Raw genomic sequence first — 27,609 nt, forward strand, 5'->3', positions numbered from 1 at the left:
TGTGTGTGTGTCAGAGAAAGGCCAAGGAACACCCTGGGCTGGGAGTGGAGGGCAAGGTCTCTCCCCACAACATAACAGAATCTGAGCTGCCCCCAGGTGCACTGGGGCTGTGCCCCAGCTGGGAGGCTGTGTTAAGCCTAGGGCAGGGCCCGTGCTCCTCCCCTTTCTGGGATCAGATTGTGGCTGCCCAGGCCTGCTGGGTTGGGGACTTCCCACAGGCTCTGCCTACTTGTTTAGGCTGCCTGTGGAGAAGGTGGGGTTACTACTTAACCAAGGTACCTGCCTCAACTCCAGCAGACCATAGAAGACTGGCCCCAGCCTCACTCAGTGCCCCAGCAGGCCACAGGAGGCTGGCCTCAGACTCACTCAGTGTCTCCAGCAGCCGTGCAGACACAGCATCCTTGGCCACCTCATGCCCATTCTGCCCATCCAAGGTCAGCACAACCCAGATGAGGCCACTGAAGGGCGCTGGATGCCCAGGGATCACCACCTGGTACCAGAAGTGGTACCAGCCAGCAGGGCCTGTGCCCAGGCACTTGGTGAGGAACACTGGGCTACCCAGCTTCATCCGTTGGCACAGAAGCTGCAGGGCAGCTCTAGCCCCTTGGGACTGTAGTTTGTCCCTAGCCAGGGCCAATCGGTTGCCCTCTGGCTGGAGGCACCTCTGTGAGGGGCTCACAAGATGCTGGCGGAGTCGCTGCTTCAGGTCTGGCTTGAGCCACTCCACAGCCACCTGCTCTCCACAGAGGCGCGACTGCCCTGCAGGAAAAAGGCAGAGGCTAGGACAGGTCTTAGCCCTGGGCCCAAGTCCCAGCCCTTGTGAGTCCTTAGGGTGTCACATAGCCTGTTTTAATTTCTAGCTTCCCCACTTCCAGGTGGTGTGACCTCTGGCAAATTAAGTAACTTAAGGCTTCATTGTGTTTGCGAGGGGGGTGTAATAACTGCTACTTTCTAAGTTTTCTTGGAGTACTGGTTGATGCTGGCTTTGTCTATCACATAACCATAAAATAGCTAACCTTTACTGTGAATACTTGTCATGAGTCAAGGAATGTGCTAAGTACCTGCTTAATTCTCACAACAGACAAGTCTCAGTAGGACTGACTGCCTTGGGCAAATCCCCCAGTCTTAAAACAATCTCAAGAGGGAGGGATGGAGGGAGGTGTGTGTGTGTGTGTGTGTGTGTGTGTTTCCCATTGGAAAGCTGAGGATTAAGTCAGGAGATAATACGGGGAAGTGTTAAGTTTAGGTTAAGTGCTTGTATTATTGGACATTTAAAAATCTGAGTTCAAATAGAATAAGGGCGCAAATTCGGGCATTATTTACTCTTAAGATCTTTCCACTTGCCCCAACCAGCGGCCCCCAGCAGCCTCCACCCCTACCTTCCATCAGGGCCTTTTTGGCCATGGCCGCGGCACGGTGCGAGCTGAACTTGAGCAGCGCGATTTGCGCGAGCGCCATCCCGGGGCTGGGCAGCAGCAGTGCCTCCTGAAGGCCTGGACCCAGCGGCTGCAGCGCGAGTAGGAGCGCGCGGCGGGTCACAGCCAGTGGCAGCCCGTCCACACTCAGCTCGCACTTCTCGGTACTAAGGCACACGAGCAGCGGGCAGGAGGGCCGCAGCGGGTGGTTGTGCAGCGTGGCGATGGCGGCCTGGGCCCCACGCCGCGAGCTGTAGCGGGCGTAGGCGAACCCGCGGTTCAGGCCGCTGAAAGTCATCATCAGGCGGAACTCGTAGAGACGGCCCACGCGCTGGAACAGTGGGATCAGCTGGTGCTCGTACACATCCTGGGGCAGCCTACCGATAAACACCTCCGACCCGGGCGGCGGCGGGCTGCCCACCCAGCCTAGGGAAAGCGGGTAGGGGGGCACCGTCATCCACCGGGATGTTCTGGGTTTGGGGTCCACGGACCCGGCCGTGTGAGCAGACGTCTATAAAATGGGTACAGCACCCGTACCCCGGGTCGTTGGCATAACTGAGCTAAAACAGGTTTGACACAGAGTAGGAAAACCTTAAAACTGGCTCCCCTCGAGGGGGCGGTGGGTGGAAAGCCATAGACAACACCCTTCCACGTTTGCTGGAGGAGGGGGTAAGGAGTAGTTAGGGGTTTCTGATTGTGGAGACTCAGGGTAGGCGCCTCCCCTAAAGGGGCTGGTCGGGGCCGTCGAGGCTGGCCTAGTCCAGCAGGCGAAGGGCTGGGACTAGTGTACCTGGGGGTGGCCCGCCATACTTCCTCTGCCCGTTCACTTGCACCAGGCGGATGCCCGTCTCCCTGACCCACGCCTCCAGCGCCGCCTTGTTCTCTGGATTCACGCTCTCACACCACAGCTGAAGAGAAAAGGGCAGGTTGGAATGGCGGATCGTCCCGCCCGCTCTCACCTCGCTTGGTGTGCCGGGACCCCAGGGGCTCCTACTCGCTGCTCAGGTCGGGCTTGTCCACGCTTAGTTGCCTGACTTACCTCACATTCCCGCTTGGACTGCATGGCTCCCGGGTTGATACGTCGGTGCTCCCTTTTATAACCTCCTTCCTATTTGCCTCTGGAAGCTTCCCTACCCCTCCAACCCCCCAAGCTCTCATTGGCTCTGAGCACGACCCCGCCTCTCAAGGGAGGGTGGGGGCATACGCCGCACGTGTGCCGCGAGCCTCGGGTGAAAGCCAGAAACTGTAGCGGTTGAGTTTGCAGGCAGCCCCAGCGCCTAAGAAATGTCTGGTAAAACCTGCAAGGAGGGACGCAGAAGGCAAGAAGAACGCAGAGGTTACCCTTCACCCAGGGCAGGAGCCTACTCTAAGTCTTTCTCCCCATTTTCGCCGCTAAAGCGGTCAGGCTCTGACAGGGAATGCAGGGTTAGGCAATCGCAACACAGGTAGGCTCCAGTGGTTGAGATATTTTATTGCACCTTTGGCGACTGGTTGTGGAGGCCCTGCAGAGGCCATCTCAGCAGGGTCCCTGTAGCCCAGGAGCTAGACTGGACTGAGCCCCCAGGGCCTCGGAAAATGGCACAGTACCTGGCCATTTTTGCCTATGATTATCAATAAAACATAATAAAAATAAAAAGTCTCTGTTCAGGTTTTCCTGCTGGAACAGAAGTGTGCAAAGCTGTTGAAGTACATATGCCGAATTTTGTCTTAGCCTTAAATAGCGCTCGTCCCACTTTCCTAGTTGGCTCAATTCAGCAGATGCAAAGGGGCTGGCTTGTTCTCCTTTTGATTTCCTTCACCAGGTCTTCTCTTCGGACATCCACCTGGCCAGGATGAGGTAAGAAAATGATATGAGCATCTTCCACTTCACTGCTCCCCAAGTGCCCACTCCTTCCTCAAGTCATCAGGCTTGGCTCAGATGGAAGCAGGAACCCAACTTAACATTCATGGTGGACAGTGCTTATTAGGGGAGCCAGAGACACAGGGTTTTTATAGGAATGGAGGTGTTACCCTACCATGACTCTAGTAGCAGGTTAAAAGCCCTCAAGTTCTTTACAAGTGGGCCTAACAAGAATGGCAGGTTTTTGTGTGGGTCTTGAGTGGGCAGTGACCTGCCTACTGGAATGGCATCTACTTACCTCTTCTCTGCTGGCCACTGAACGGAGCTTGATGACCCCGTCTTTGAGCTCCTGCTCACCAATGATGGCCACCAGTGGGATGCCTGCGTCCTCACAGTACTGCAGCTGGTTCAGTAACTTTGGGTTTTTCTTGTAAAGCAGCTCAGCCTATAGGGGACATGGGAAAAAGATGAAGGCTGACTTCTGCTGTCCTCAGGGACAACCTGGGGCCCAAGCTGTCACCTTGCTCTTAGTTCTACCCCAAGAAATCAAAGAATAGCAGGGTCACTATGAGTGAGTTTTTACTTAGTCTGTGTCTGCACTCCTGTTTGCTGCCACCCTGGGGCTTGCCTCCTGTACCTTGATCCCGGCATCCCATAGCTCTGAGATGAGCTTCAGTCTCTCCTCCAGCAGCTTCTTCTGTGCAGATGCCACAAGCACCTGTGTCTCTGTGGTCCGTACTTTCTCCTCTAAAGCCTGGGGAAGGTGCAATAACAGTCAGCAAGCTGGACTACCCTTTATAACACCTCAAAGGAGCAAAGAGAGCAGGCCCTTGCCAGGGCTCTGAGACCAAGCCTAACTCAGCCAGCTCCATCGGGGCAGGCGCCCGCCCAGTCTTCTCATTGAGCAACTGGGCATGAGGTAGCTGTTAGATGGTATGAGAAATAAATGGACTGGCTTGTACACATGACTTGCCAGAATAAATTATCTATGACAAGGGCAAAGACAGCTTATTAATAATGACTTCTAGCTTAGCTCCATCTACCCAAACAGCCTATCAGAATAGAGACCATCGTGAGCCCACCAGGCAATCCAGTCACTTCTGACAGTTCTAGTTCCCACTTACTCTCTGCCCAATCAAGAGGGAACAGCCCATAGGGTGCAACCCAGGATGTGTGTGGATGGGGGGAAGGGAGGATGCTGCTGCCGCCCCCTGCCGTTTTTCTAGAAAACTAATTTCATAGTTCTTACAACATAAGATACCTACTGGAACACTGTCGTCAACTGGGAAACATGGGTGGTTTCCACTCTAGAGAAAAGGATGGAGCAGTGGAAGGTTTTTCCCAAAGCATTCTCCAGGGGATGACATGCAAGCAGGCAGTTAAGCGCAACAGCAGCAAAGGAGCACGTGAGGCCATGAGGGGCTTTCCTGGTCTTCCACTAGGCGCAAGCGCCAGGATAGCCAGCTGAGGGATCTTGGGGCCTCAGACACATGCTTCCCACTCAGAGACTATCACAGCATGGTCAAGAGCAAGACTTTGGAGTTAAGACAGTCTGGATTCAAATTCCGACTCTGTCAACTTAAAAGATTCATGACTATGGGTTAAGTATTTAATCTCTAACCTTCAGTTCCCCTGTCTGAAAAATATAAAGAATAAAAGTAGCTACTCTCAGAGGGCCATTGTAAGAATTTTATTCGATAATACATGAAAAGCATTAAGCACAATGCTTGGCACAGAGTAGTAAAATATTAAATATTCTATATTGTGAGGAAGAGCTGGGTTATTGGATATACCAGCCTAGATTCCTGACAGCTCTAAGGAAGCAGGGACACAGAGCAAGATATTCTGTGAGAAAAGAATGTTCAAAGAGCCATAAAGCTGACTTACAGTGGGTGGGAGTCTAAGAAGCAGTGCCCATCTATTCTCCATTTCTCTGAAGAGATGCTCCTTGCCCAAAGCGGCCCCACTTGCCCCCTTGGGGATCAAAGGTGCCACCACCTGCCCAGACTGTCTTCTACTCACCTCCAGCCTTTGCTCTACGATGGAGAATATCCGTTCCACTCCAATGCTGAGCCCCACACAGGGTACCTTGCGCCCTTTGGGGTCGAACATGCCCACCAGTCCATCGTAACGCCCTCCAGCGGCCACACTGCCCACTCCCAGGGGCTCTTCCCCTGCCTGGGCTGGGGTCTGTAGCAGCACCGCCTCATAGATCACCCCAGTATAGTAGTCCAGCCCTCGAGCAAGGCTCAGGTCGAAGGAGATCTGTGGGGACAAGAACATGGTCAGTACCAGATGGGGATCAAGGACCCGAAGCCCCAGAGCTCAGCTAGGGCTCCCATGTCCAACCTGGCTCACCTTGTCAGCAATGCCGAACAGGGTCAAGTACTCAAACAGCAGCTTCAGGTCTTCCAGGCCCTCCAAGGCCTGCTTGTTTTGGGACAGTTTAGGATCCTGGAGCAGCTGTTCTACCAGGGATACCCCACCTGGGCAGACAGATTTATGAGCCAGAGTGACCAGAAGAAAAAGATAGGGGCTCTACTGTTTTGCCTGGACTGCACATGTATGTGTGCTTGCTCCTCCCCTCCCCTTCTCAGCCTCTTCCTCCACCTCTCACTCCTACACACATACACACATGGAGAGAAGAGTTGGAGCTTTAAGCTTTAGGGGGTGGGACGGCTGATAGGGAGGCAGGCCTCGTTCCTCACCATGCTGCCGGACGTAGTCCCCAATGCGGTCAGCCACTTCGGGTGCGAGGCCCTTCTCTCCCACCATCTCATTCTTTACTTCCTCCCAGGACACCTGAGCAGACAGATACCAGTCAGGGACCCTTGGGCACCTTCCTCACCAAAGAACAAGAAGGGGCCCTCCTTGGGGTGGGGGGCAGTCTTGGAGCAGAAGCTACCTTTCATACTACATCTTAGACTAATTTTCCCTTGGTGGGCATAGAGGCAGACCCTCCTCTCTCTTAATCTTGTTTTCCACTTCTCAAGGCAGGCTGGGATCTAAGAATAAGAGTCAGGTGTTTGGGTCATTACCTTGTCCAATTTGTCCACTGATGAGCATATGGTGCGGAACTTGCTATCAGGAACCCCACAGATCGCAAACATCCCGTCTAGGACGCGCCGATCGTTCACCTGCGGGGACCCAAGCCATAGTGAGGAGAGAATCTCTTTACATGACCTTCAGTAACCTTGCTCACTTAGACTACTGGTCCCTCTGCACAAAGACTGTCTCCTGTGAGAGGCCAGGCCCAAGTCCGCCCTCCTAGCCTCCTTCAGCTCTGACCTTGACCAGGAAGTCACCTATCTGAAGTGAATTCAGGATCTCACACATGATCTTCAGGCACTCTGCATCAGGGATCATGGGGTCAAACTGCCCAGCAATGTCAAAATCCTGCAGGGAGAGAGATAGTCAGAGGTTCTCGAGGATTAACCTTTCTTAAGAGGAGATTCCTGGGAGCTCTGCTCACGCGCTCTCTGCCTATCTGAAGGCCAGTGTGCACTCATGCATAAACCTTCTTTTTCATTCTCTGCTCATCAGCCCAGAGGAAAACCCCAGCATTCTTGTCTCTTACTAATCCTGGCTTCCTTTCCATCTAGTGGGTTATTCCTTCATCATCTCACTCATCTATTTCTCCTTACTTCCTCCCACCACTGTGGGGGCAACTATACAGTCCATAGTCATTTTCTTTATTTATTCAGAAGCTCTGCCCACCAGTCTGGATGATTTGATACCTCAAATCCAATTTCCTCACACTTGGTTTTGATATCACACTTTGGTTCTTATCACTGTGGTTTAATAAGAGCACTGGACCAAAAGTTCTACTGCTGACTTTGCCTTTCTTATGCCTATGAGCTCTTCATCCTGCTGAGTCTCAAGTTTTCTCATATATCAAATAGGGAGAAGAATCCTTGTTCTCCCCTCCCCACCCCACAGGGCCTTTGTGAAATCTATATGAAAATACCAAAGAAATCTAAGGGTTAGCATTATCTGGGCCATCCAGTTTTGCTTAGCACACCATGAGCGCTCAATAGATTCTACTGGCCTGAGGGAGAGCTAGGTCCCCCATATACTCACACACTGGTAGAACTCTCGATACCGGCCGCGGGTCATGGCTGGATTATCCCGTCGATATACTTTTGCTATGTGGTAGCGTTTAATGTTGGTGAGTTTATTCATTGCCAAATATCGAGCAAAAGGAACCTGACGACAAAGTGTTAAGGAGAAAGCCCCTTCTACCACAGTCTGGTAGTTGATTATCACCACCAGCAGACACTATGGTCTAGCCCCTCCCTGTGTGGGTAAAACCACCACCCATAAGATTAACAGTATTTCAGAACATCAGAAAAAAAATTAACTTTGTTAACACAAGGGACAGCTGAAGTCTCAAAAAATATTAAAGCTACCCTGGCCAGTTGGCTCTGTGGATAGAGCTTTGGCTCTGCAAGTGGAAGTCCTGAGGTCAATCCCTGGTCAGAGGCCACATGAGAAGCAACCATCTGCTTCTCTTCCCCTCTTTCTCCTACTTCTCTCTCTCTTCCCCTCTCGCAGCCAGTGGCTTGAGTGGTTGAAGCGTTGGCCTTGGGTGCTGAGAATAGCTTGGTCGATTCGAGCATCTGCCCCAGATGGGTGATGCTGGGTGGATCTCAGTTGAGGCACATGCAGGAGTCTGTCTCTCTATCTACCCTCCTCTCACTTAAAGAAAAAAGAAAAAGAAAAAAGATTAAAGCTCCTTTCACTTTGGTAGTGTTTCTACTCTGGGTTACCCTGGGCACAGCACATGGCTAGAAACATCGGCCAGGGAGCAAAAAAAGGGCCCATGTCGGATCTCAGAGCAGATGATTTTCCTGGCATAGCTTGGAGATAAAGGAAATGTGCTGTTGGTCTGTGGAGAGTTTTGTCCATGGACTGGGAAGGAGATATTGTGGAATCTGGGGACTGGTGGCATTGTTGGAACTGGGCCCTGCCATAAAGCTGAAGTCTCACTCAGATTTCAGAAAACTTCTAAGGCAATGCTCTGTTTAGCCAAACTCCCGCTTCTAGGTTAGAGAAATAATTCCCCTGATTGCCAATGACATCATATTTGATCCCACTTATGTCTGGTTGTCTCAGAACCTGAGCTGGAAATGGCTCCAGCCCAGTGAGGGCCAATCCATCCAAAGTGTCAAGAGCCTAGGTTTAGAAAGATACAGTGAGGTCATAGCGAAGGGACAGCAGCTCCCCACCTTGGTCCTTGAGGTCATAGATGAGCTTAGAGTCTTCTCCATACTTTCCAGTCAGGGTTTCCTAAAAAAAAAAAGGAAATGTGGTCACAGTAATAAATCCAACAATTTATTTATTTATTTATTTTACAAAGAGGGATAGATAGGGACAGAGACAGGAACGGAGAGAGATGAGAAGCATCAATCATCAGTTTTTCGTTGCAACACCTTAGTTGTTCATTGATTGCTTTCTCATATGTGCCTTGACCACAGGCCTTCAGCAGACCGAGTAACCCCTTGCTTGAGCCAGCGACCTTGGGTCCAAGATGGTGAGCTTTGCTCAAAGCAGGTGAGCCTGCGCTCAAGCTGGTGACCTCGGGGTCTCAAACCTGTGTCCTCGGCATCCCAGTCCGACACTCTATCCACTGTGCCACCGCGTGGTCAGGCTAAATCCAACAATTTTAAAGGAAGCTTTTAAAACAAAAACCACTACCCTAATATAACTGACTTTAACTTGCCTATATTTCTACTTCTTTCTATCCCAATGTTTATGTATTTAGTTTAGTTATAATCCAAAGGAAACAGTAATTTAGTTTTCTGCTTATCTCTATTTCCATTTTGTGACGGAGCTGAAGTATTATTTTTTTAAAGCTGCATAATATTCCAGTAAGAAGCAGCTGTTATTTCTTTCCTTTGTAGGGTTACACTGTTAGATGTTTAGGTTATTCCAATTTATTTCTTTTAAGTGAGAGGAGGGGAGATACAGACTGAGTCCACATGCCCTGACTGGGATCTACCTGGCAACCCCCATCTGGGGCCGATGCTTGAATAAACTGAGCTGTTCTCAGTGCCTGAGGCCGATGCTTGGACCAATCAAACTATCCTCAGCACCTGGAGCTGAGGGGCAGACGTTCAAACCAACTGAGCCACTGGCTGCAAGAAGGAAGAGAGTAGCAGACATGTGTCCTGACAGGGGATTGAACCCCGGATGTCCTCAAATTGGGCCGAAGCTCTATCCACTGAGCCAACTGGCCAGGGCAGTTATTTCAATTTTAATATGTTCTATAATATTTTAATAAATGTACTGTATTTGGGTGTGTATATTTTTCTTTTCAGTATTTTTTCTGAGGGCAAACTCCTAGGAGTAGACTATTAGACCAACAAATATGTTTTTATGATACCTAATATTTGAACTGTGTCAAAAGCAGTCCTTACCCCGTGATGTGTTCAATAAGGTGATAACTTAATACACCTACTAGTTAGCAAAGTTTACTTATTTAAAAAATTTCTATTTATTGATCTTAGAGGAGAAAGAGAGAGAGAGGGAGATCAACTTCTTGTTCCACTTATTTATCTATTCATTGGTTGATTTTTGTATGTGCCCTGGTCAGAGATCAAACCTGCAACCTTGCTTGGCAAGTTGGGGCAACGGTCTAACCAACCTAGCTATCCAGCCAGGGGCTCGCTGGCAAAGTTTAAAAAGCTGAAATTTCTCAGTGTTTAGAAGCAGAAACACTCATGCATTGGTTGGGGTTTGGACTGAATTGTGTCCTCCACAAAATTCATACTTCAAGCCCTACCCCCTAGTAACCTCAGAATATGACTGTATTTGGAAATAGGATTTTTAAAGTGGTAATTAAGCTAAAATGAAGTAATTATGGTGAGCCCTGATGCAATATAACTGGTGTCCTTATAAAAACAGCAAATGTAAACACAGATGGAGGGAAGATGATGTGAAGACACAGAGAAAAGACACACCATCTACAAGCCATAGGAGCCCTGGAAAAGATCCTTCCCTCAGAAGGAGCCAACACCGCTAACACCTTATCTCATACTTCTAGCCTCCAGACAATAAATTTCTGTTTTTTTTCAGTCCACTCAGTCTACGGTACTTTTTTATGGTAATGCTAGAAAACTAATACAATTGATAAAAATATAATGCGTACAACCTTTTGACCCAGCGATTCCAGTTCTATATCTATGAACTTAGCCTGCAGATAAATGCCCACCACTGATGTATATTCCAAGCACTGAATGTACGTCAGTAAATAAGACGAAGGTAGTCCATGTCCTCATAGATCTTCTGTACTATTGAGAAGAGACAGGCAACTCACTGATGCAAGGAAACATTAACAGTTGATTTCAGATAGTGATAGCTTCTCTAAAGGAAAAGGATGTGATAGATAAGGGCTATGTAAACAGGGCAGTTAGAATTATCTGAGGAATATAGCATTTTAGCTGCAATCTGAAGCTAAAATCCTGCAATCTCTAACCTGAAATTAAAATCATGCAAAGAGTTAGGGGAAAAGGGAGTTCATGTAAAAAAGGAAAGAGTAAGAACCAAGAACCTGAGATAGAAACACATTTAGTATGTTCCAGGAATAGAAAGAAGACCAGAGGAACATAGTGGGCAAGGGGAAAGACAGCATGAGATGAGGTAGCCAGATCATGTAGGGCTTGTAAGCCCAGGTGAAGAGTTAGAATTTTACTATAAATGCAATGGGAATCACTGGGGTTTAGACAAGAAGTGATGCAATCTGGTTTTTTATTAAAGAACTGGAAACAATCAATAGGAAACTGGTTGCATATTTATACTTCACATGTATTGTTTGCATGTGTCTAGAAAGCATCTCAATATAGGTGCCATGGAATTCAATATAGATGGAAGCTGAAAAAACTTCTACTCTTAAGAAACCTGCTGGCCACCCTGGCCGGTTGGCTCAGTGGTAGAGCGTCGGCCTGGCGTGGAGTCCCGGGTTCGATTCCTGGCCAGGGCACACAGAGGCGCCCATCTGCTTCTCCACCCTGCCCCCTCTCCTTCCTCTCTGTCTCTCTCTTCCATTGGAGCAAAGTTGGCCGGGTGCTGAGGATGGCTCTGTGGCCTCTGCCTCAGGCGCTAGAATGGCCCTGGTTGCTACAGAGCAACACCCCAGATGGGCAGAGCATCGCCCCCTGGTGGGCATGCCGGGTGGATCCTGGTCGGGCACATGTGGGAGTCTGTCTGACTGCCTCTGCGTTTCCAACTTCAAAAAAATACAAAAAAAAAAAGAAAGCTGCTGGCCAAAACCAAAGTAAATAAAAAACAGGACCTCTCCCTCTAAGCCAGTCCCATCCCATCCCATTTCCCTATCTCCCTCCCTCCCTCCCTCCTTCTTTCTTTTCTTTCTTCCTTTCCTTTCCTTCCTTTCTTTTTTTTTTTGTGTGACAGAGACAGAGAGAGGGATAGATAGGGACAGACAGGAAGGGAGATGAGAAGCATCAATTCTTCGTTGCGACACCTTACCTGTTCATTGATTGCTTTCTCATATGTGCCTTGACAGGGGGGCTCCAGCAGACCGAGTGACCCCTTGCTCAAGCCAGTGACCTTGGGCTCAAGCTGGTGAGCCTTGCTTAAACCAGATGAGCCTGTGCTCAAGCTGGCGATCTTGGGGGTCTCGAACCTGGGTCTTCCACATCCCAGTCCGACACTCTATCCACGGCACCACCACCGGGTCAGGCCCATCCCCTTTCTTACTGGAGAAAATACTGGTCTTTGTTTACAACAAGAGACACCTTTGCCATCTTCTTGTTGTTCACAAACCCACTCTCCCACCATGCAATTTCTTACCCGTCCCTTACCTTTAGTTCAAACACAGGTGTATCGATTACTTCTGCACCATGGCGCTTGAAGCAGCTGATGATTACATCAAACACCTTCTCCCGAACTGCCATCTGCCGGGGACTGTAGTCTCTTGTGCCCTTGGAGTCAAAATCAGCCAAAGAACCAGGGATGGGATTTAAAAACAAAGAACAATAAGGTCTATAAATATAAAAGCATGACCTCAGCAATGATGAATGCAAATCTTGCTCCAAACTTTGATTTTCCTACAGGTTACCATGTTGTAAAACAAGTACAATTCCCTATTAATCAGCACACCCGTTTGCTATCATCTGTCTAGTTCCATTCCCTTTGAAGGCTGGTTCTATTTTCTAGAATTCTTAGAATTCTATTCTCTGAAAAGTTTTCCTAAAAACTTTTTCGGGGGTAACAACATTTCCTGGTCTAACAGGAAACACCTATGCACATAGCCAAGTCAACCTGGATTAACAAGTTGAACTCCAAATTTTACAGGTGACATCTCTCCCAACATCACTTAAAAAAAATCCTAATGAATACTATTTGTTCTCTCATTTGTTTCTAGTAGTCCTATGACATGGGCTGAGCAGATACATTTTACAGAGGATATTGAGGAATCAGAGGATAGTGAGAAATTAAATTATTACTTAAGGCCACTCGGTAGGTTCATGGTAGTCAGTACTAGAACTTTGTTCTTCCAGATAGTATTTTTTTTGTGTGAGATTTTACTCCTAAGTTATTGGTCTCAGGACCTCTTTACACTCTTACCATTTAAGGACTCCAAAGTGGATTATAGCTATCAATATATATTGTATTAGAAGTTAAAACTGCAGCCCTGGCTGGATAGCTCGGGTGGTTAGTGTCATCCCGAAGTGCAGAGGTTGCTGGTTCCATCCCCAGTCAGGGCACATACAGAAACAAATCCATGTTCCTGTCTCTTTCTCCCTCACTCCCACTTCCTCCTTCCCTCTCTAAAATCAATAAAATAAACACAAATATAAAGGACTGTGGGACATTTAAAGATTTGGCAGACACTTTCACAGTAATGAACAAAGTAAGCCTTGTCACTTCGAGGAACACATTTCACAGTGCTCACCTTAAAACTTACATAATGACGTGTTTTTCCTGTTTTGGAATGCAGTGAAAGTGCTTTATGTGGACTTCCCATTTCATCATACAGAATATTAAACCGAGTATTTAAAGTGTGTACTCAAGAGCTGAGAATCAAGAAAATTAATTTTTTTCTTTTTTTCTTTTTAATCTTTTTTTTTCTTTATTCATTTTTATTAATTCTTTTTTTTTTTTTTTATTCATTTTAGAGAGGAGGGGGGAAGATAGAGAGAGAGAGAGAGAGAGAGAGAGAGAGAGAGAGAAGGGGGAGGAGCAGGAAGCATCAACTCCCATATGTGCCTTGACCAGGCAAGCCAGGGGTTTGAACCGGCAACCTCAGTGTTTCCAGGTTGACGCTTTAACTTTATTCATTTTTAAAGAGGAGAGAGAGAGGGAGAGACAGAGAGACAGAGAGAGAGAAGGGGGGAGGAGCTGGAAGCATCAACTCCCATATGTGCCTTGACCAGGCAAGCCCAGGGTTTCGAACCGGCAACCTCAGCATTTCCAGGTCGATGCGTTATCCACTGCGCCACCACAGGTCAGGCTTTTTTCTTCTTTTCCAAGTGAGAAGAGGGGAGATATATAGACTCCCACATGTGCCCCGACTGGGGCCAACGCTCTGCCCATTTGGGGCCACACTTCTAACCTAGCTATTTTTAGCACCTGCGGTGGGGGTTCCACTGGAGCCATTCTCATCGCCTGGGGCCTATGCACTGGAACCAATTGAACCATGGTTGCAGGAGGGAAAGAGAGAGAAAAAAAGAGAGAGAGAAGGGGGGAGGGGGAGAGGTAGAGATGGTTGCTTCTCCTGTGTGCCCTGACTTGGAATCAAACTGGAGACTTCCATAGGCCAGGCTGATGCTCTACTGCTGAGCCAACCGGCCAGGGCCGTTTCAATATCTTTTTATGGTTGGTTTGTTTGAATCAGATTCTAAATGAAGTCCATGTATGTTATTTGGTTGATATGACTCATGTCTATTTAATCTACAAAAGTTTCCTTTCCTGGCCCTGGCCGGTTGGCTCAGCAGTAGAGCGTGGGCCTGGCGTGCAGGAGTCCCGGGTTCGATTTCGGCCAGGGCACACAGGAGAAGCGCCCATCTGCTTCTCCACCCCTCCCCTTCTCCTTCCTCTCTGTCTCTCTCTTCCCCTCCCAAAACCAAAGCTCCACTGGAGCAAAGTTGGCCCGGGCGCTGAGGATAGCTCTGTGGCCTCTGCCTCAGGCGCTAGAATGGCTCTGGTTGCAACAGAGCAACACCCCAGATGGGCAGAGCATCGCCCCCTAGTGGGCATGCCGGGTGGACCCCGGTCGGGCACATGCGGGAGTCTGTCTGACTGCCTCCCCATTTCCAACTTCAGAAAAATACAAAAAAAAAAAAAGTTTCCTTTCCTTTTTAAAAAATATTTATTTGTTGGGGAAATTGAGTTCTTTTACTCCTAAGGATTGTTTATATTCTAGGTTTGGTTAACAGTATACTCAATGTGCCATTTAATAGGTTCGTCCATCTCCCATATTTTGGATAAAATGGTAGTTAGGTATGAAGACATAATTAGATTCCAGTTCAATTTTTTTTGGCAAGAATACTTCCTAGGTGGTGCTGTGTGCTTCTTATTGCATCACATAAGGAGTATGTCTGGTTGTCCTACTTTCAGTCACATTAAGATTAATCATTGGGTTTAGGTGAGGCCAGTTTGATCTTTCATAAATTCCCCATTTATCTTTTCCCCTAATAGTTTGAATAACTATTGATGATCACTACTTTGGGATTTAACACTGTCCCTTTAACTTCTGAAATGAGGAATCGCTCTATGAATTGAGGAGCCCAAAGAATTAACCTTAAAAGGGGAAAACTCAACATAAGGAAGACAGATCATCTCTCCTTTGGATTTCAATTGCACATACATTCATTAAATACCTATTTAGTTCCAGGGCACTGGTCTCAGCCTCTCATCATAAATAAACCATGTGAATAACTCAAAGTCAGTAATAACTGCAGTAGAGATATATGTAACGTGTAAGGGAACCCATACGAAGGGATAAATAGTTCTGTTTATAGAAGTTACAGAAAGGAGCATTTGAACTGAAATCCTGGAGGTTGAGCTAGGAATCTCCAGCCCTATTCTACTCTCCCCTATTTGCTTCTAGACATACAGGTCTTTTCCTGGTTCTTTCCTGCTTCAGGGTTTTCATACTGTACCTGGACCTATCTTCCTCATACTCCTCTCCTAGATATCTCCCATTCGTCTGTTAGTTTATCACTTCAGTGAGGCTCTCTCAGACTCCCCAGTTCTCCCTTGCTTTTCTTGGAGCATCATTATTTCTTTATTTGTAATCACACACCCATATATGGGGTTGTTTGTATTGTCTCTGTTTCCTTCAGGAGAATGTAAGCTCCATGAGGACAGGCTATATTGTTCATCATGTTATACTCATTGGTTTGTACAGTGCTAGGCACATAGCAAACACTCAATAAGTATTTACTAAATGAAATAAATGGCAGTAGCAGGCAGACTCCCCTAAACACCCAGCTGGCTTAGTTTCTGCCATCACTTTGCCATCTCAGAATGACTCAGGTGGGGTCCAATCCAGCCTGGCACTTACAGCAACTGCTGCTTCCTTTGCAGTATTTCAGACCATTCTCACTGACCTGGTTCAGGAAAGCGGGCATATGCGTCCTTGTGAGGGAAATTATGGAACCTCTCAGAGGCTCCCTAAAGGGATGATAGTTACCTTGGGGGTTTTGAGCACAAACTTCTGTTTCCCTTCATCAGGGCCCAGCTGTGCCTTCAGTTTCAGTAGTTTTGCCACCTCCTCCTCGATCTGTAGAGAAAAAGTAGGCGCTGTGCTATCACCATCGGCTGCTCCCTTCTCCCCTCGGCCATTCATTCAGTATCCCTTCATCAGGATCTTCAACAGATCTCTCTGCCCAGGCCTATCTTTGCTTCTTTCGGGTCCTACCTCGGCTACCTCACCACCTAGCTTGTCCTCCTCCCTACCAGCCGGATCCCTTCTCCCTCAAATCCTTGTCCTCTATGCAGACCACCCTAGTCTACGTCCTCCCGGGCCTTGCTTTGGCCCCTCCCCTACCGCCTGAGTCGCACCTGCTCGGCGCTGGCCTTTTGCTGTTTCAGTCCCCGTACACGCTCTCCCTGAAGTCGCACTAGCTCCTCCAGAGCCGCACGCTCTGCCATAGTCGATGCTAACTGGAAAGAACAGATGTCTAACACGGCGGTTACGGCTTCAGCTTCAGCTCGGATGACTTCCGACTATCGAGTCGCTGGCTCGCTCGCCTAGAGAGCCTCCGTTGACCCCCCCCCCCTCCCCCAACAACAACCGCTTCCGGCCTCTACCGGAAATGTCAATGCCGAGCCTGAACCTGAGAGGAAGGGGTTCAGTTTGTGAGATTTGGAACCGCTCACCTCCTTCCCTGGATCTTGGGCTTTGTCTCTTCAAAGCTGTGCATCCTTCCTGGGGTCCGACCGGCCTCGTTCCTCGGTCTTTTGCTTGCTGTCTTGAAAAGCCGGCCTCCTGCCGCACAATGCCCCAGCTCGGACTCCTGCATGGGAGGGCCTGGGCTGCGCTGCTTGGCCAGCTCCGGCAGCCTGCCCGAGCTTTGTGCGTCCGAACAGTCCATTCTCATAGCCAGGTGAGCTAGTCCGAGATACCTCCTGTCTGTTGGGGCACGATCTCCAGGTTTCAAAGCAAGAACTCGTGGCCTGTACTCCAGTAGTAATACAATTTTTTTTTTTTTTTTTTTTTTTTTTTTTTTTTTTTTTTTTTTTTTTTACTGAGTGTCCACCATGTACTAAGTAAGCTAAGCGTTTTAATGCTTTGTCATTTAATCATCATAGCAATCCTGAGAGGTTGGGGTTAGTATTTTCATTTACAGTTGAGGAGACGGAGACTGCAAGTTCAAATGATTTATCTATGAATGCAGAGTAAGGGAGTACAGTATTTTAATATAGGTCCACAATCCTGTCTTTGAACCTGTTGGGGTCAAACACATTAAAATTTATTAAGAAAAATATATGAATATTCCCACTGAGATGATTAACGACCATAAGTAGACAGTTCACAGAATTTTCCTCAAAATGAGTGTCAAAACAAACACCATTTAAGGTTTTCAGAGATTTTTGGATTTTGAAATTGCAGAGAAGAGATTGTGTACTTGAACTGCCTACCTTTGAAGGAGAGACTCCACCAAAATATAGAACTACCATACCATCTATATTTCTGGAAGAGCATACAGACTGCTAGTAATAAGCAAAGTCACTGTTTCTGTTGTGTCAGGAAAGACCCTATTGTCTTGCTAGCACAGTGATAGTCAACCTGGTCCTTACCGCCCACTAGTGGGCGGTCCAGCTTTCATGGTGGGCGGTAGGGGAGCAACCAAAGTATCTATGAAAAGATAGATTTAACTATAGTAAGTTGTTTTATAAAGATTTATTCTGCCAAACTTAGCGAAAATCCAACATAAAGTACTTTGTAAGTAAATGTAAGTTACAGCAATTTAACTTGCTGTAACTCTGCTTTATAAATTTTATAAAGTTAAGTTACTTCCCTACTTTATAAATCACCATTACTGTGGAACCGGTGGGTGGTTAGAAAATTTTACTGCTAACAGAGATACAAAAGTGGGCGGTAGGTATAAAAAGGTTGACTACCCCTGTCTAGCAGATGCTTTCTTTGTGCTATCATGAACAACAAGGCTCAGGTCTTTTGCTATTTTCAGTCATAGCATCCTCCCAGTTTGGGTTTCTTTTTTTTTTTTCCTTTTCTTTTTGAAGCTGGAAACGGGGAGAGACAGTCAGACAGACTCCCGCATGCGCCCGACCGGGATCCACCCGGCATGCCCACCAGGGGCAACGCTCTGCCCACCAGGGGGCGATGCTCTGCGGGCGTTGCTCTGCCATGACCAGAGCCACCCTAGCGCCTGGGGCAGAGGCCAAGGAGCCATCCCCAGCACCCGGGCCATCCCTGCTTCAATGGAGCCCCGGCTGCGGGAGGGGAAGAGAGAGACAGAGAGGAAGGGGGGGGGGGTGGAGAAGCAAATGGGCACTTCTCCTGTGTGCCCTGGCCGGGAATCGAACCCGGGTCCCCCGCAGGCCAGGCCGACGCTCTACCGCTGAGCCAACCGGCCAGGGCCTGGTTTTTTAGTTTAATTAGGAAATCCATTCCTGTTCATTAAGGCATGTTCTGTGTCCTTGGACTGGCTCTTTTCTGTCTTCAAGATTCTTCAAGATTCTTTTGCCTTGTCTCCAAGCCTAAGGACCACTACTACCCATTAAAAATTCTTATTTTCGGCCCTGACCGATTGGCTCAGTGGTACAGTGTCTGCCTGGCGTTCGGGAGTCCCGGGTTCGATTACTGGCCAGGACACACAGGAGAAGCGCCCATCTGCTTCTCCACCCCTCCCCATCTCCTTCCTCTCTGTCTCTCTCTTCCCCTCCCGCAGCTGAGGCTCCACTGGAGCAAAGTTGGCCTGGGCGCTGGGGACGGCTCCATGGCCTCTGCCTCAGGTGCTAGAATGGCTCTGGTTGCAACAGAGTGACGCCCCAGATGGGCAGAGCATCACCCCCTGGTGGGCATGCTGGGTGGATCCCGTCGGGCGCATGCGGGAGTCTGTCTGACTGCCTCCCCGTTTCTAACTTAAGAAAAATACAAAAAAAAAAAAAATCTTATTTTCACTCTTTGAATAGTAACCAAGACCTGGAAAAGAGCATACTAATCTCTACACCTAGATAGCTATTGGTGGTAGTAGTGGATTGTTCTTTGCCTTCCCTGTAAACACCTGACCTTATGTGTATATCACACATATATTGCAGATACAACATGGGTTTTGGAGAGGGACTGAGATTTGGATAGATAACACAGTTGTTCAGGCTGTCTGTTGCTCAGGGCCCAAGCTCTTTGTAGGCTGGTGGTCCATAGGGCCAGAGATATCACAGGTCTGGCCAGTCTTGAGATAAGCCACATCTCACATTCCTTCTTCTGCCAGGTTGGAGAGGCAGTGTTAACATCTCAGCTGAAACCACATCAAGAAAAATCAAATGTTATTATCAAGACCCCAAAGGTAATTCGCTTTGTCCTATCCTGTCCCATTAGAGTGCCTTGGAGGACTGCCCTCTGTTCTGCTTATCTTTTCTTGACCCCTTTGAATGTCCTTTTAGACTCAGTAAAAGAAAACAAATATTTTTCTCTATTCCTTACGTACTGACACTTAAGACTTATCTGAACTCAAAGAATTTCACCTCTACCTTAGATTATAGATGTAGTTTAACTCTTTGTCTTAATGGACTCATTTTTTGTCTTTGTTTTCACCGTGGCTGCTTTTTGTCTCTAGGGCACCAGAGATTTTAGTCCTCAGCAGATGGTTGTGAGGGAGAAAATACTTAATATAATTGTTAGCTGCTTTAAGCGTCATGGAGCAAAAGGCTTGGATACCCCAGCATTTGAGCTAAAGGTAAGTGGAGAAAAAATGCTGAATTCTATTTTTCACCTACCTTCAGTTTCTCGAAGGGCTTCTAGCCTGTTTTCTGGAGCTCTCCTTTGAACTGTCATGCTTTCTGTTTGACCCCTGCAGGAAATGCTCACTAAAAAGTATGGAGAGGACTCTGGCTTCATCTATGATCTGCAGGATCAGGGTGGAGAGCTATTGTCCCTGCGTTATGACCTTACTGTATCCTTCCGAGTGCTGGAGCCTGACTTATCTCTTTCCAAATCTAGAGGGCTTTGACTGGCAAAAGAGACAAGAGTGACTCTAGGACCCTGTAGGTCAATTGGCAGCAGGGTTTACTTCCATTTTCTCCTAGAAGGCAATTCTGCCAGAAGAGCCTGACCTGGAGCACTGCCAATAACCTTTTTTTTTTTTTTTACAGAGACAGAGTCAGAGAGAGGGATAGATATGGACAGACAGAGAGAGAGACGAGAAGCATCAATCATTAGTTTTTTGTTGCGACACCTTAGTTGTTTATTGATTGCTTTCTCATATTGCCTTGACCGTGGAGCTACAGCAGACCAAGTAACCCCTTGCTCGAGCCAGTGACCTTGGGTCCAAGCTGGTGAGCTTTGCTCAAACCAGATGAGTCTCAAGCTGGTGACCTCGAGGTCTCGAACCTGGGTCCTCCACATCCCAGTTCGATGCTCTATCCACTGCGCCATTGCCTGGTCAGGCGTTAACTTTAATGTGTATCAAATCCCTTGGGGAAACTTGCAAAAACACAGATTTCTGGCCCCCAGCACCAGACTTTCCTAATTCTTCTTTAAAAATTTTTTGCGACAGAGACAGAGAGAGGGACAGACAGGCAGGAAGGGAGAGAGACGAGATATATCAGTTCTTCCTATGCAGCTCCTTAGTTGCTCATTGATTGTTTTATCATATGGGCCTTGACTGGGGTGGGGGGGCTCCAGCAGAGCAAGTGACCCCTTGCTCAAACCGGTGACCTTGGGCTTCAAGCCAGCAACCTTTGGGCTCAAGCCAGTGACCATGGGGTCATGTCCATGATCCCACGCTCAATCCAACGACCCCACATTCAAGCTGGTGAGCCTGTGCTCAAGCCAGTGACCTCGGGGATTTGAACCTGGGTCCTCTGCGTCCCAGTCCGACGCCCCATCCACTGCGCTACCAGCTGGTCAGGCCAGACATTCCTAATTCTGTAGCTGGAGTGTGGTCAGTAATCTGCATTTTTTTTTAATTTTTAAACTTTTTATTGATTTTAGCCAGAGAAGTAGGGAGAGAGAGAGAGGGATAGACAGACAGACAGGAACATCAATCTGTTTCTGTATGTGCCCTGACCAGGAATCAAACTGGCAACTCTGTGCTTTGGGCCAATGCTCCAACCAACTGAACTATCTGGCAATGGCAGTAGTCTGCATTTCTAATGGGCACCTGGATAATTAAGGTGCAGATGGTCTTTAACCTACACTTTAAGAAGTACTGACATAGCCTGACCAGGCGGTGGCGCAGTGGATAGAGCGTCGGACTGGGATGCAGAGGACCCAGGTTCGAGACCCCGAGGTCACCAGCTTGAGCGCAGGCTCATCTGGTTTGAGCAAAAGCTCACCAGCTTGAACTCAAGGTCGCTGGCTCCAGCAAAGGGTTACTCAGTCTGCTGAAGGCCCGCGGTCAAGGCACCTATGAGAAAGCAATCAATGAACAACTAAGGTTTTGCAATGCGCAATGAAAAACTAATGATTGATGCTTCTCATCTCTCTCTGTCCCTGTCTATCTCTCTCTCTGTCTCTGTAAAAAAAAAAAAAAAAAAAAAAAAAAGAAGTATTGACATAGAAGTTTTTGGCAAATTAAGGTGCTGAAGCTTGACTATTTTGAAATGATTGAGAATTGATTCGAATGGGAGGGAACTGCCCAGACTTGAAGTTCTTGGGCCATTTCTTTCTCTGCTTCCCTGCTTTCTACTGAACTTGTAGTTTTGTTATGTGAGATTCCTTCATTTGACCCTATTCAATATACAGGGGAGGGTGGAAGTAGGTTTACAGTTGTAATACAAATAAATAATGAATAGCCTGACCTGTGGTGGCGCAGTGGATAAAGCGTCGACCTGGAAATGCTGAGGTCGCCGGTTCGAAACCCTGGACTTGCCTGGTCAAGGCACATATGGGAGTTGATGCTTCTAGCTCCTCCTCCCCTTCTCTCTCTGTCTCTCCTTTCTCTCTCTCTGTCTCTCCCTCTCCTCTCTGAAAAAACGAATAAATTAAAAAAAAAATGTTTATAAAAAAAAATAAATAAATAATGAATAATAATATAAAAATAAAGAATGAACTGTGTTTTGCATACTGTGAACCTATTTTTGTCTATCCTGTATATTGAATGACAAGTATTGCTAGGCCTTGGGGATTGTAGGAAAACAAGACAGAGAAGGTGCTTGTTGTCATCCTAGTGGATGGGCTCCAGTTGGTAAAGGACCAATTTTCCCTAGTGTCTTTACATTGGGCCCAACCTTTGGATGCAGTGTCCTTCCTCCTTAACCTATTTATGTGAGGTCCCTTTTGCGCGTTATATGGCCATGAATAAACTGAAGACGATGAAGCGCTACCATGTTGGAAAGGTGTGGCGCCGGGAGAGCCCAGCTGTAGTCCAAGGCCGCTTCAGGGAGTTCTGCCAGTGTGTGAGTGACTTGAAGGAAGCTGCATGGTTTGATAGTTCTGGGGCCACAGCTTCAGAACTGGCTGCTCAGTGGAGAATTTCTTTCCTATCTTTTTTCTGCTGTAGGATTTTGACATTGCTGGTCATTTTGACCCTATGATCCCTGATGCAGAGTGTTTGAAGATCATCTGTGAAATTTTAAGTGCATTACAGCTGGGAGACTTTCTTATTAAGGTGAGATTAAGGCTGAGGACTGAGGGGAGAAGTCTGGATTTGGCCTGATGCTGTCCTAAAATGTAGTTGACCCAGCCTTTAAGCTCTAGTACATACATTCTTTAAAAAAAACCACAAAACTTTATTTATTTACTTTAGAGAGGAAAGAGCCTGACCAGGTGGTGGTGCAGTGGATAGACTGTTGGACTGGGACATGGAGGACCCAGGTTTGAAACCCTGAGGTCGCTGTCTTGAGCACGGGCTCACCAGCTTGAGCCATGAGGTTGCTGACTTGAGCGTAGGATCATAGACATGACAGCATGGTCACTGCCTCGAGCCCAAAAGTTGCTGGCTTGAGCAAGGAGTCACTCGCTCTGCTGTAGCCCCCGGTCAAAGCACATATGAGAAAGCAATCAATGAACAACTAAAGTGCCACAATGAAGAATTGATACTTCTCATCTCTCTCCCTTCCTGTCTGTCTGTCCCTATCTCTCTGTCTGTCAAAAAAAAAAATTTTAGGGAGGAGAGAGAGAGAGGAGGGGAGTAACAGGAAGCATCAACTCCCATATGTGCCTTGACCAGGCAAGCCCATGGTTTCAAACTGGCAACCTCAGCGTTCCAGGTCAATGCTTTATTTACTGCACCACCAGAGCTAAGGCTATGACATTCTTAATGTCACTGTTGCATTTTGTATATATCTATATAGTCATTTTGTGAAATTTCTTTTTCTTCATTTTATGGCTTAGAAGAGTAGGGACTGTCATTGTTTTGAGAGAAATGGCACTGACAAGACACTTGGGTTACTTCCATTGAGTTCACAGGTCAACCACAGGCGGATTTTGGTTGGGATGTTTGCTGTCTGCGGTGTTCCTGAAAGCAAGTTCCATGCCATTTGTTCCTCTATAGACAAACTAGACAAGGTAAAAAAGACATGCTCTGTAGACCCTATCACAGTTTCTGTCCTACTCTCAAATCTCTACCCCTAGAGAAAAATAAAGAGATGGTAGCTGGCAGTGAGGAAGATAGGGAGATATTCTGAAGCAAGATGTGAGTTTTGTGCAGTGGGGGTTGTGGCTGGATTTCCTAAGCTGCCTCTGACTTTGCTGACTGCTGAATTTAGTATTGGCTACTTGTGAGTTGTCTGAATGAAAATGATTTGTCCTTTTCCAGTTAGAGAAAGAAAGTTTGTGGGATTGAGCTAATGTTTGAGTATTTGTGCAGATGTCTTGGAAAGATGTGAGACATGAGATGGTTGCAAAGAAAGGCCTGGCTCCTGAAGTGGCTGATCGAATTGGAGACTATGTCCAATGTCATGGTAAGAACCAGAGTTTCAAAGTTATATGATAGAACCAGAGTGTGGGTGATATGTGTACAACTGCTGCCCTCTGAAGCAGCTCCTGTCTGTAGATGTGCTAAGCTCCAGAGCCCACCTGAGTTTAATTTCCTTTCTACTTATTGTAACCACCTTACGTCTTTAGATGACAAAGGTAGAGGCAGAGGAAGAGAATGTGGTCATATGAGATCAGTTTCTTTTTTCTTTATTTAAAAAAATTTTTTTTTTATTTTAATTTTTTGTACTTTGCTTAAGTTGGATACCGGGAGGCAGTCAGACAGACCCCCGCATGCGCCCGACCGGTATCCACCCGGCACGCCCACCAGGGGGCGTCACTCTGCCGCAATCAGAGCCATTCTAGCGCCTGAGGCAGAGGCCACAGAGCCATCCTCAGCGCCCAGGCAAACTTTGTTCTAATGGAGCCTCGGCTGCAGGAGGGGAAGAGAGAGACAGAGAGGAAGGAGAGGGGGAGGGGTGGAGAAGCAGATGGGTGCCTCTCCTGTATGCCCTGGCCGGGAATCGAACCCGGGACTCCCGCACGCCAGGCCGAAGCTCTACCACTGAGCCAACTGGCCAGGGCCTTTTTTTTATTTTTTAAAGAAAATGGGAACTAGCTGTAACACACTAGAGATGAATTTGGATGAAACACATCTGGGTGAACAGAACAGACCCTATTTCTCCCCACATGTCTCCCCAGGTGGGGTATCCTTGGTAGAACAAATGTTCCAGGATCCCAGACTATCTCTGAACAAGCAGGCTCTAGAGGGCCTGGGGGACCTAAAGCTGCTCTTTGAATATCTGACTTTATTTGGAATTAAAGAGAAGGTAAGCAGAGTTGAGTATGGTCTTCCTGCCAAGCTCTGGGGTTCTCAGGGTCCTGAGTCTTTTCTGGGACTAACTGTAGCCTTGTCCCTACAGGTCTATTTTGATCTGAGCCTGGCTCGGGGCCTGGAGTACTATACTGGAGTGATCTATGAAGCAGTGCTGCGACCGACCCCAGCTCAGGCTGAGGAAGAGGCCCTGAACGTGGGCACTGTGGCTGCTGGTGGCCGCTATGATGGGCTAGTGAGCATGTTTAACCCCAACGGCCACAAGGTCCCATGTGTGGGACTCAGCATTGGGGTAGAGCGACTCTTCTCCATTGTGGAGCAGAGGATGAAGGTAGGTCCTAGGTAGGGGTGGAATGGGGCTGGAGATGTAATAACTCTCATGTTTCTGGAGGTGCATTTGGACTGTTTTTCTGATGATTCTTTTTGTCCTGTTTTTTTGGAGTTACTGTTTCAAAGGAAGTTTTAATTTTACTTTTCTCTCTTTTATCAGACTTTTGGTGAGATGATACAGACGACAGAGACCCAAGTGTTTGTGGCCACTCCACAAAAGAACTTTCTCCAGGAACGATTGAAGCTAATTGCGGAGCTTTGGGATGCTGGGATCAAGGTATGGTGGAGTTAATATCCAAGCCATCTAGGTATATGTGGAATTCAGCCCCCAGGCCCATTTTACTTTATGCCTAGGGTGGAACTCGAGATCTTTTGAGTCTTCATTAGAGTGTCTCCTTCGAGTATGAGGGCTAGCTACTTACTTCTTTGTAAATACTCACTCCTGGGGCTGGAGTGGTGTGGTCACTTCTAAGTCCTCTCTACTCTACCTTCATCCTTTTCAGGCAGAGCTAATGTATAAGAACAATCCTAAGTTACTAAAGCAACTGCACTACTGTGAGAACCTGGGCATTCCACTGGTAGTCATTATTGGTGAGCAAGAACTGAAAGAAGGGGTCATCAAGCTTCGTTCAGTGGCCACCAGGGAAGAGGTGAGTGGGGCAGGCAGAAATAGAAAGGGCCAAGTGTTTCTTCTTCTTCTTTTTTTTTTTTTGTCATTCATCAAATTTCATTTTTTATTCTGGGGCTCACAATATTCCTGAATTTTGACAATAGAAACCCAAGAGCAACAAGAAACTCAGAAAAATGAATTTCAGTAGATAGGTTCATTCATTGAACAAATATTTTTTGGAGCACTTATTATATGGTCAGCACTATGCAAGCTACTGACAGTACATTGGTCAACAAAGAGATGGAGTCTTTGCCCTCAGGAAGAATATAGTTGAGTAGGGAACAGTAGGGGTCAGGGGTGATAAACCAGTAAGCAAATAAACAAGCTAGAAGTTCTGTCCTCCCACATGTCCCGCACACAGTACCTGATGTCTGCTCTGATTGGCCCATGTCCATGCATGTGATTTTTTTCCCCAGAGGATCAAAATTGATGTTTTACTACCATCTAATCCTCAGATCCCATTAAAATTTAGCCACCTCTGCCATTGATGTTCTTTATAGAAAGAGGATCTGATTTGGAATCATGTTGCATTTCATTATGAATCTTTAGTTTCCTTCAGTTTAGAACAGTTCATTAGTCTTTCCTTGACTTTCATAATCTTTACACTTATGAAGATTATAGGCCAGGTTTGTTTATTTTTTTCTAATAGAACACCCTTCAGTTTTGTTTCTTCCTAATTAGATTTGCATCATGCATTTGGCAGAAACACCACCAAAGATATGCTCTGTTCTCATTGTATTCTATCAGGTGGAATATGATTTTGATTTATCTCATTACTGATGATAGTCACTTAGATCACATGATTCAAGTGGTATCTGCCAGCCTTTTTTAAATTCTTTAAGATTTATGTTTCTGGCTGAGGAAATAGCTCCACAGTTAATATTGATAGGGATGAATGAAGACCTATCCCAGGCAACTAATGTAGCCAATGATACTGGCTGGGTAGGCAGAAGAAGGACAGATGAAATTTCAGTGGTATTTCTTGACTAATTAACAAATTAGATATAGATCATCTTGCCTGGATGGCTTAGTTGGTTAGAGCTTAGAATCCCAAAGCACAGATTGATCCCTGGTCAGGGCACATACAGGAACAGATCGATGTTCCTGTCTCACTTTTTCTCTCCCCTTCTCTCTCTAAAACCAATTTAAAAAAAATTAAAAAGATGGAAAGTTGAGAATGGAATGAGAGAATTCTGTTCAAACAGGCTTTGTTAACAATTGTTTAAAAAATAATAGATATAGACCCTGGCCAGTTGGCTCAGCGGTAGAGCATCTGTCCGGCGTGTGGAAGTCTTGGGTTCCATTCCTGGTCAGGGCACACAGGAGAAGCGCCCATCTGCTTCTCCACCCTTCCCCTTCTTCTTCCTCTCTATCTCTCTCTTCCCCTCCTGCAGCCAAGGCTTCATTGGAGCAATGTTGGCCCAGGCGCTGGGATGGTTCCATGGCCTCCGCCTCAGTCGCCATTCTAGCCACCGAGCAAGGCCCCAGATAGGCAGAGCATCGCCCCCTGGTGGACATTCAGGGTGGCTCCTGATTAGGTGCATGCTAGTGTCTGTCTGACTGCCTCCCCCTTCTAACTTTGAGGAAAAAAAAGATATAGATATATATCAGGCATTTGAATTCCTTTCGCCTTGAGGACATATATTCTACAGGATAGTTTGAAGCCCACTAGTTGCATAAGTAGTGCGAACAATACGGAGTTAAATAAATCTGGAAAAGCAATGACTAATGAGCTAGTATCACTCTCTAGTATGTCACATGAAGGTTCTCTTATGTTTCAGGTGGCCATTAAACGGGAAAATCTTGTGGCTGAAATTCAGAAACGACTATATGATTCTTGATCCTTTCATGATTGCCATCTGCTGCTCTTTGTAGAAAATACTTCATCTAGGACTGAGTTCCTGATGGACTTCACAACTGCTTTCCAGGATAGGTGACAAGTGCCTC

At 47.0% G+C, this 27,609-nt stretch overlaps 4 protein-coding genes across 4 annotated transcripts in view; 2 read left to right on the forward strand and 2 right to left on the reverse strand.

Annotated features, from left to right (window-relative positions):
• IK (IK cytokine) overlaps positions 1-27,609 on the forward strand; it is a 76,884-nt gene that overhangs the window by 21,087 nt on the left and 28,188 nt on the right. The window lies entirely within an intron of this gene.
• Positions 5-3,010, reverse strand: DND1 (DND microRNA-mediated repression inhibitor 1). Its single transcript, XM_066276782.1, has 5 exons — positions 3,003-3,010; positions 2,550-2,713; positions 2,206-2,412; positions 1,380-1,841; positions 5-759 (listed from the first exon to the last, which is right to left on the reverse strand). Exons 1-5 carry the CDS (start codon positions 3,008-3,010, stop codon positions 263-265), a joined length of 1,338 nt encoding a protein of 445 aa, XP_066132879.1. The 3' UTR covers positions 5-262.
• HARS1 (histidyl-tRNA synthetase 1) lies at positions 2,867-16,463 on the reverse strand. Its single transcript, XM_066272711.1, has 13 exons — positions 16,285-16,463; positions 15,914-16,003; positions 12,078-12,197; positions 8,449-8,544; positions 7,336-7,461; positions 6,544-6,651; positions 6,294-6,392; positions 5,964-6,057; positions 5,614-5,741; positions 5,278-5,520; positions 3,893-4,009; positions 3,554-3,700; positions 2,867-3,238 (listed from the first exon to the last, which is right to left on the reverse strand). The coding sequence occupies exons 1-13, from the start codon at positions 16,372-16,374 to the stop codon at positions 3,167-3,169; spliced, it is 1,530 nt and encodes a 509-aa protein (XP_066128808.1). The 5' UTR covers positions 16,375-16,463; the 3' UTR covers positions 2,867-3,166.
• LOC136333497 (histidine--tRNA ligase, mitochondrial) lies at positions 16,540-27,595 on the forward strand. Its single transcript, XM_066272714.1, has 13 exons — positions 16,540-16,829; positions 19,182-19,256; positions 19,527-19,646; positions 19,767-19,862; positions 22,183-22,308; positions 22,413-22,520; positions 23,321-23,419; positions 23,721-23,814; positions 24,530-24,657; positions 24,751-24,993; positions 25,153-25,269; positions 25,496-25,642; positions 27,444-27,595. Exons 1-13 carry the CDS (start codon positions 16,545-16,547, stop codon positions 27,501-27,503), a joined length of 1,698 nt encoding a protein of 565 aa, XP_066128811.1. The 5' UTR covers positions 16,540-16,544; the 3' UTR covers positions 27,504-27,595.

Source organism: Saccopteryx bilineata, chromosome 4 (assembly GCF_036850765.1).
Source record: "Saccopteryx bilineata isolate mSacBil1 chromosome 4, mSacBil1_pri_phased_curated, whole genome shotgun sequence".
Classification (NCBI taxonomy): domain Eukaryota; kingdom Metazoa; phylum Chordata; class Mammalia; order Chiroptera; family Emballonuridae; genus Saccopteryx; species Saccopteryx bilineata.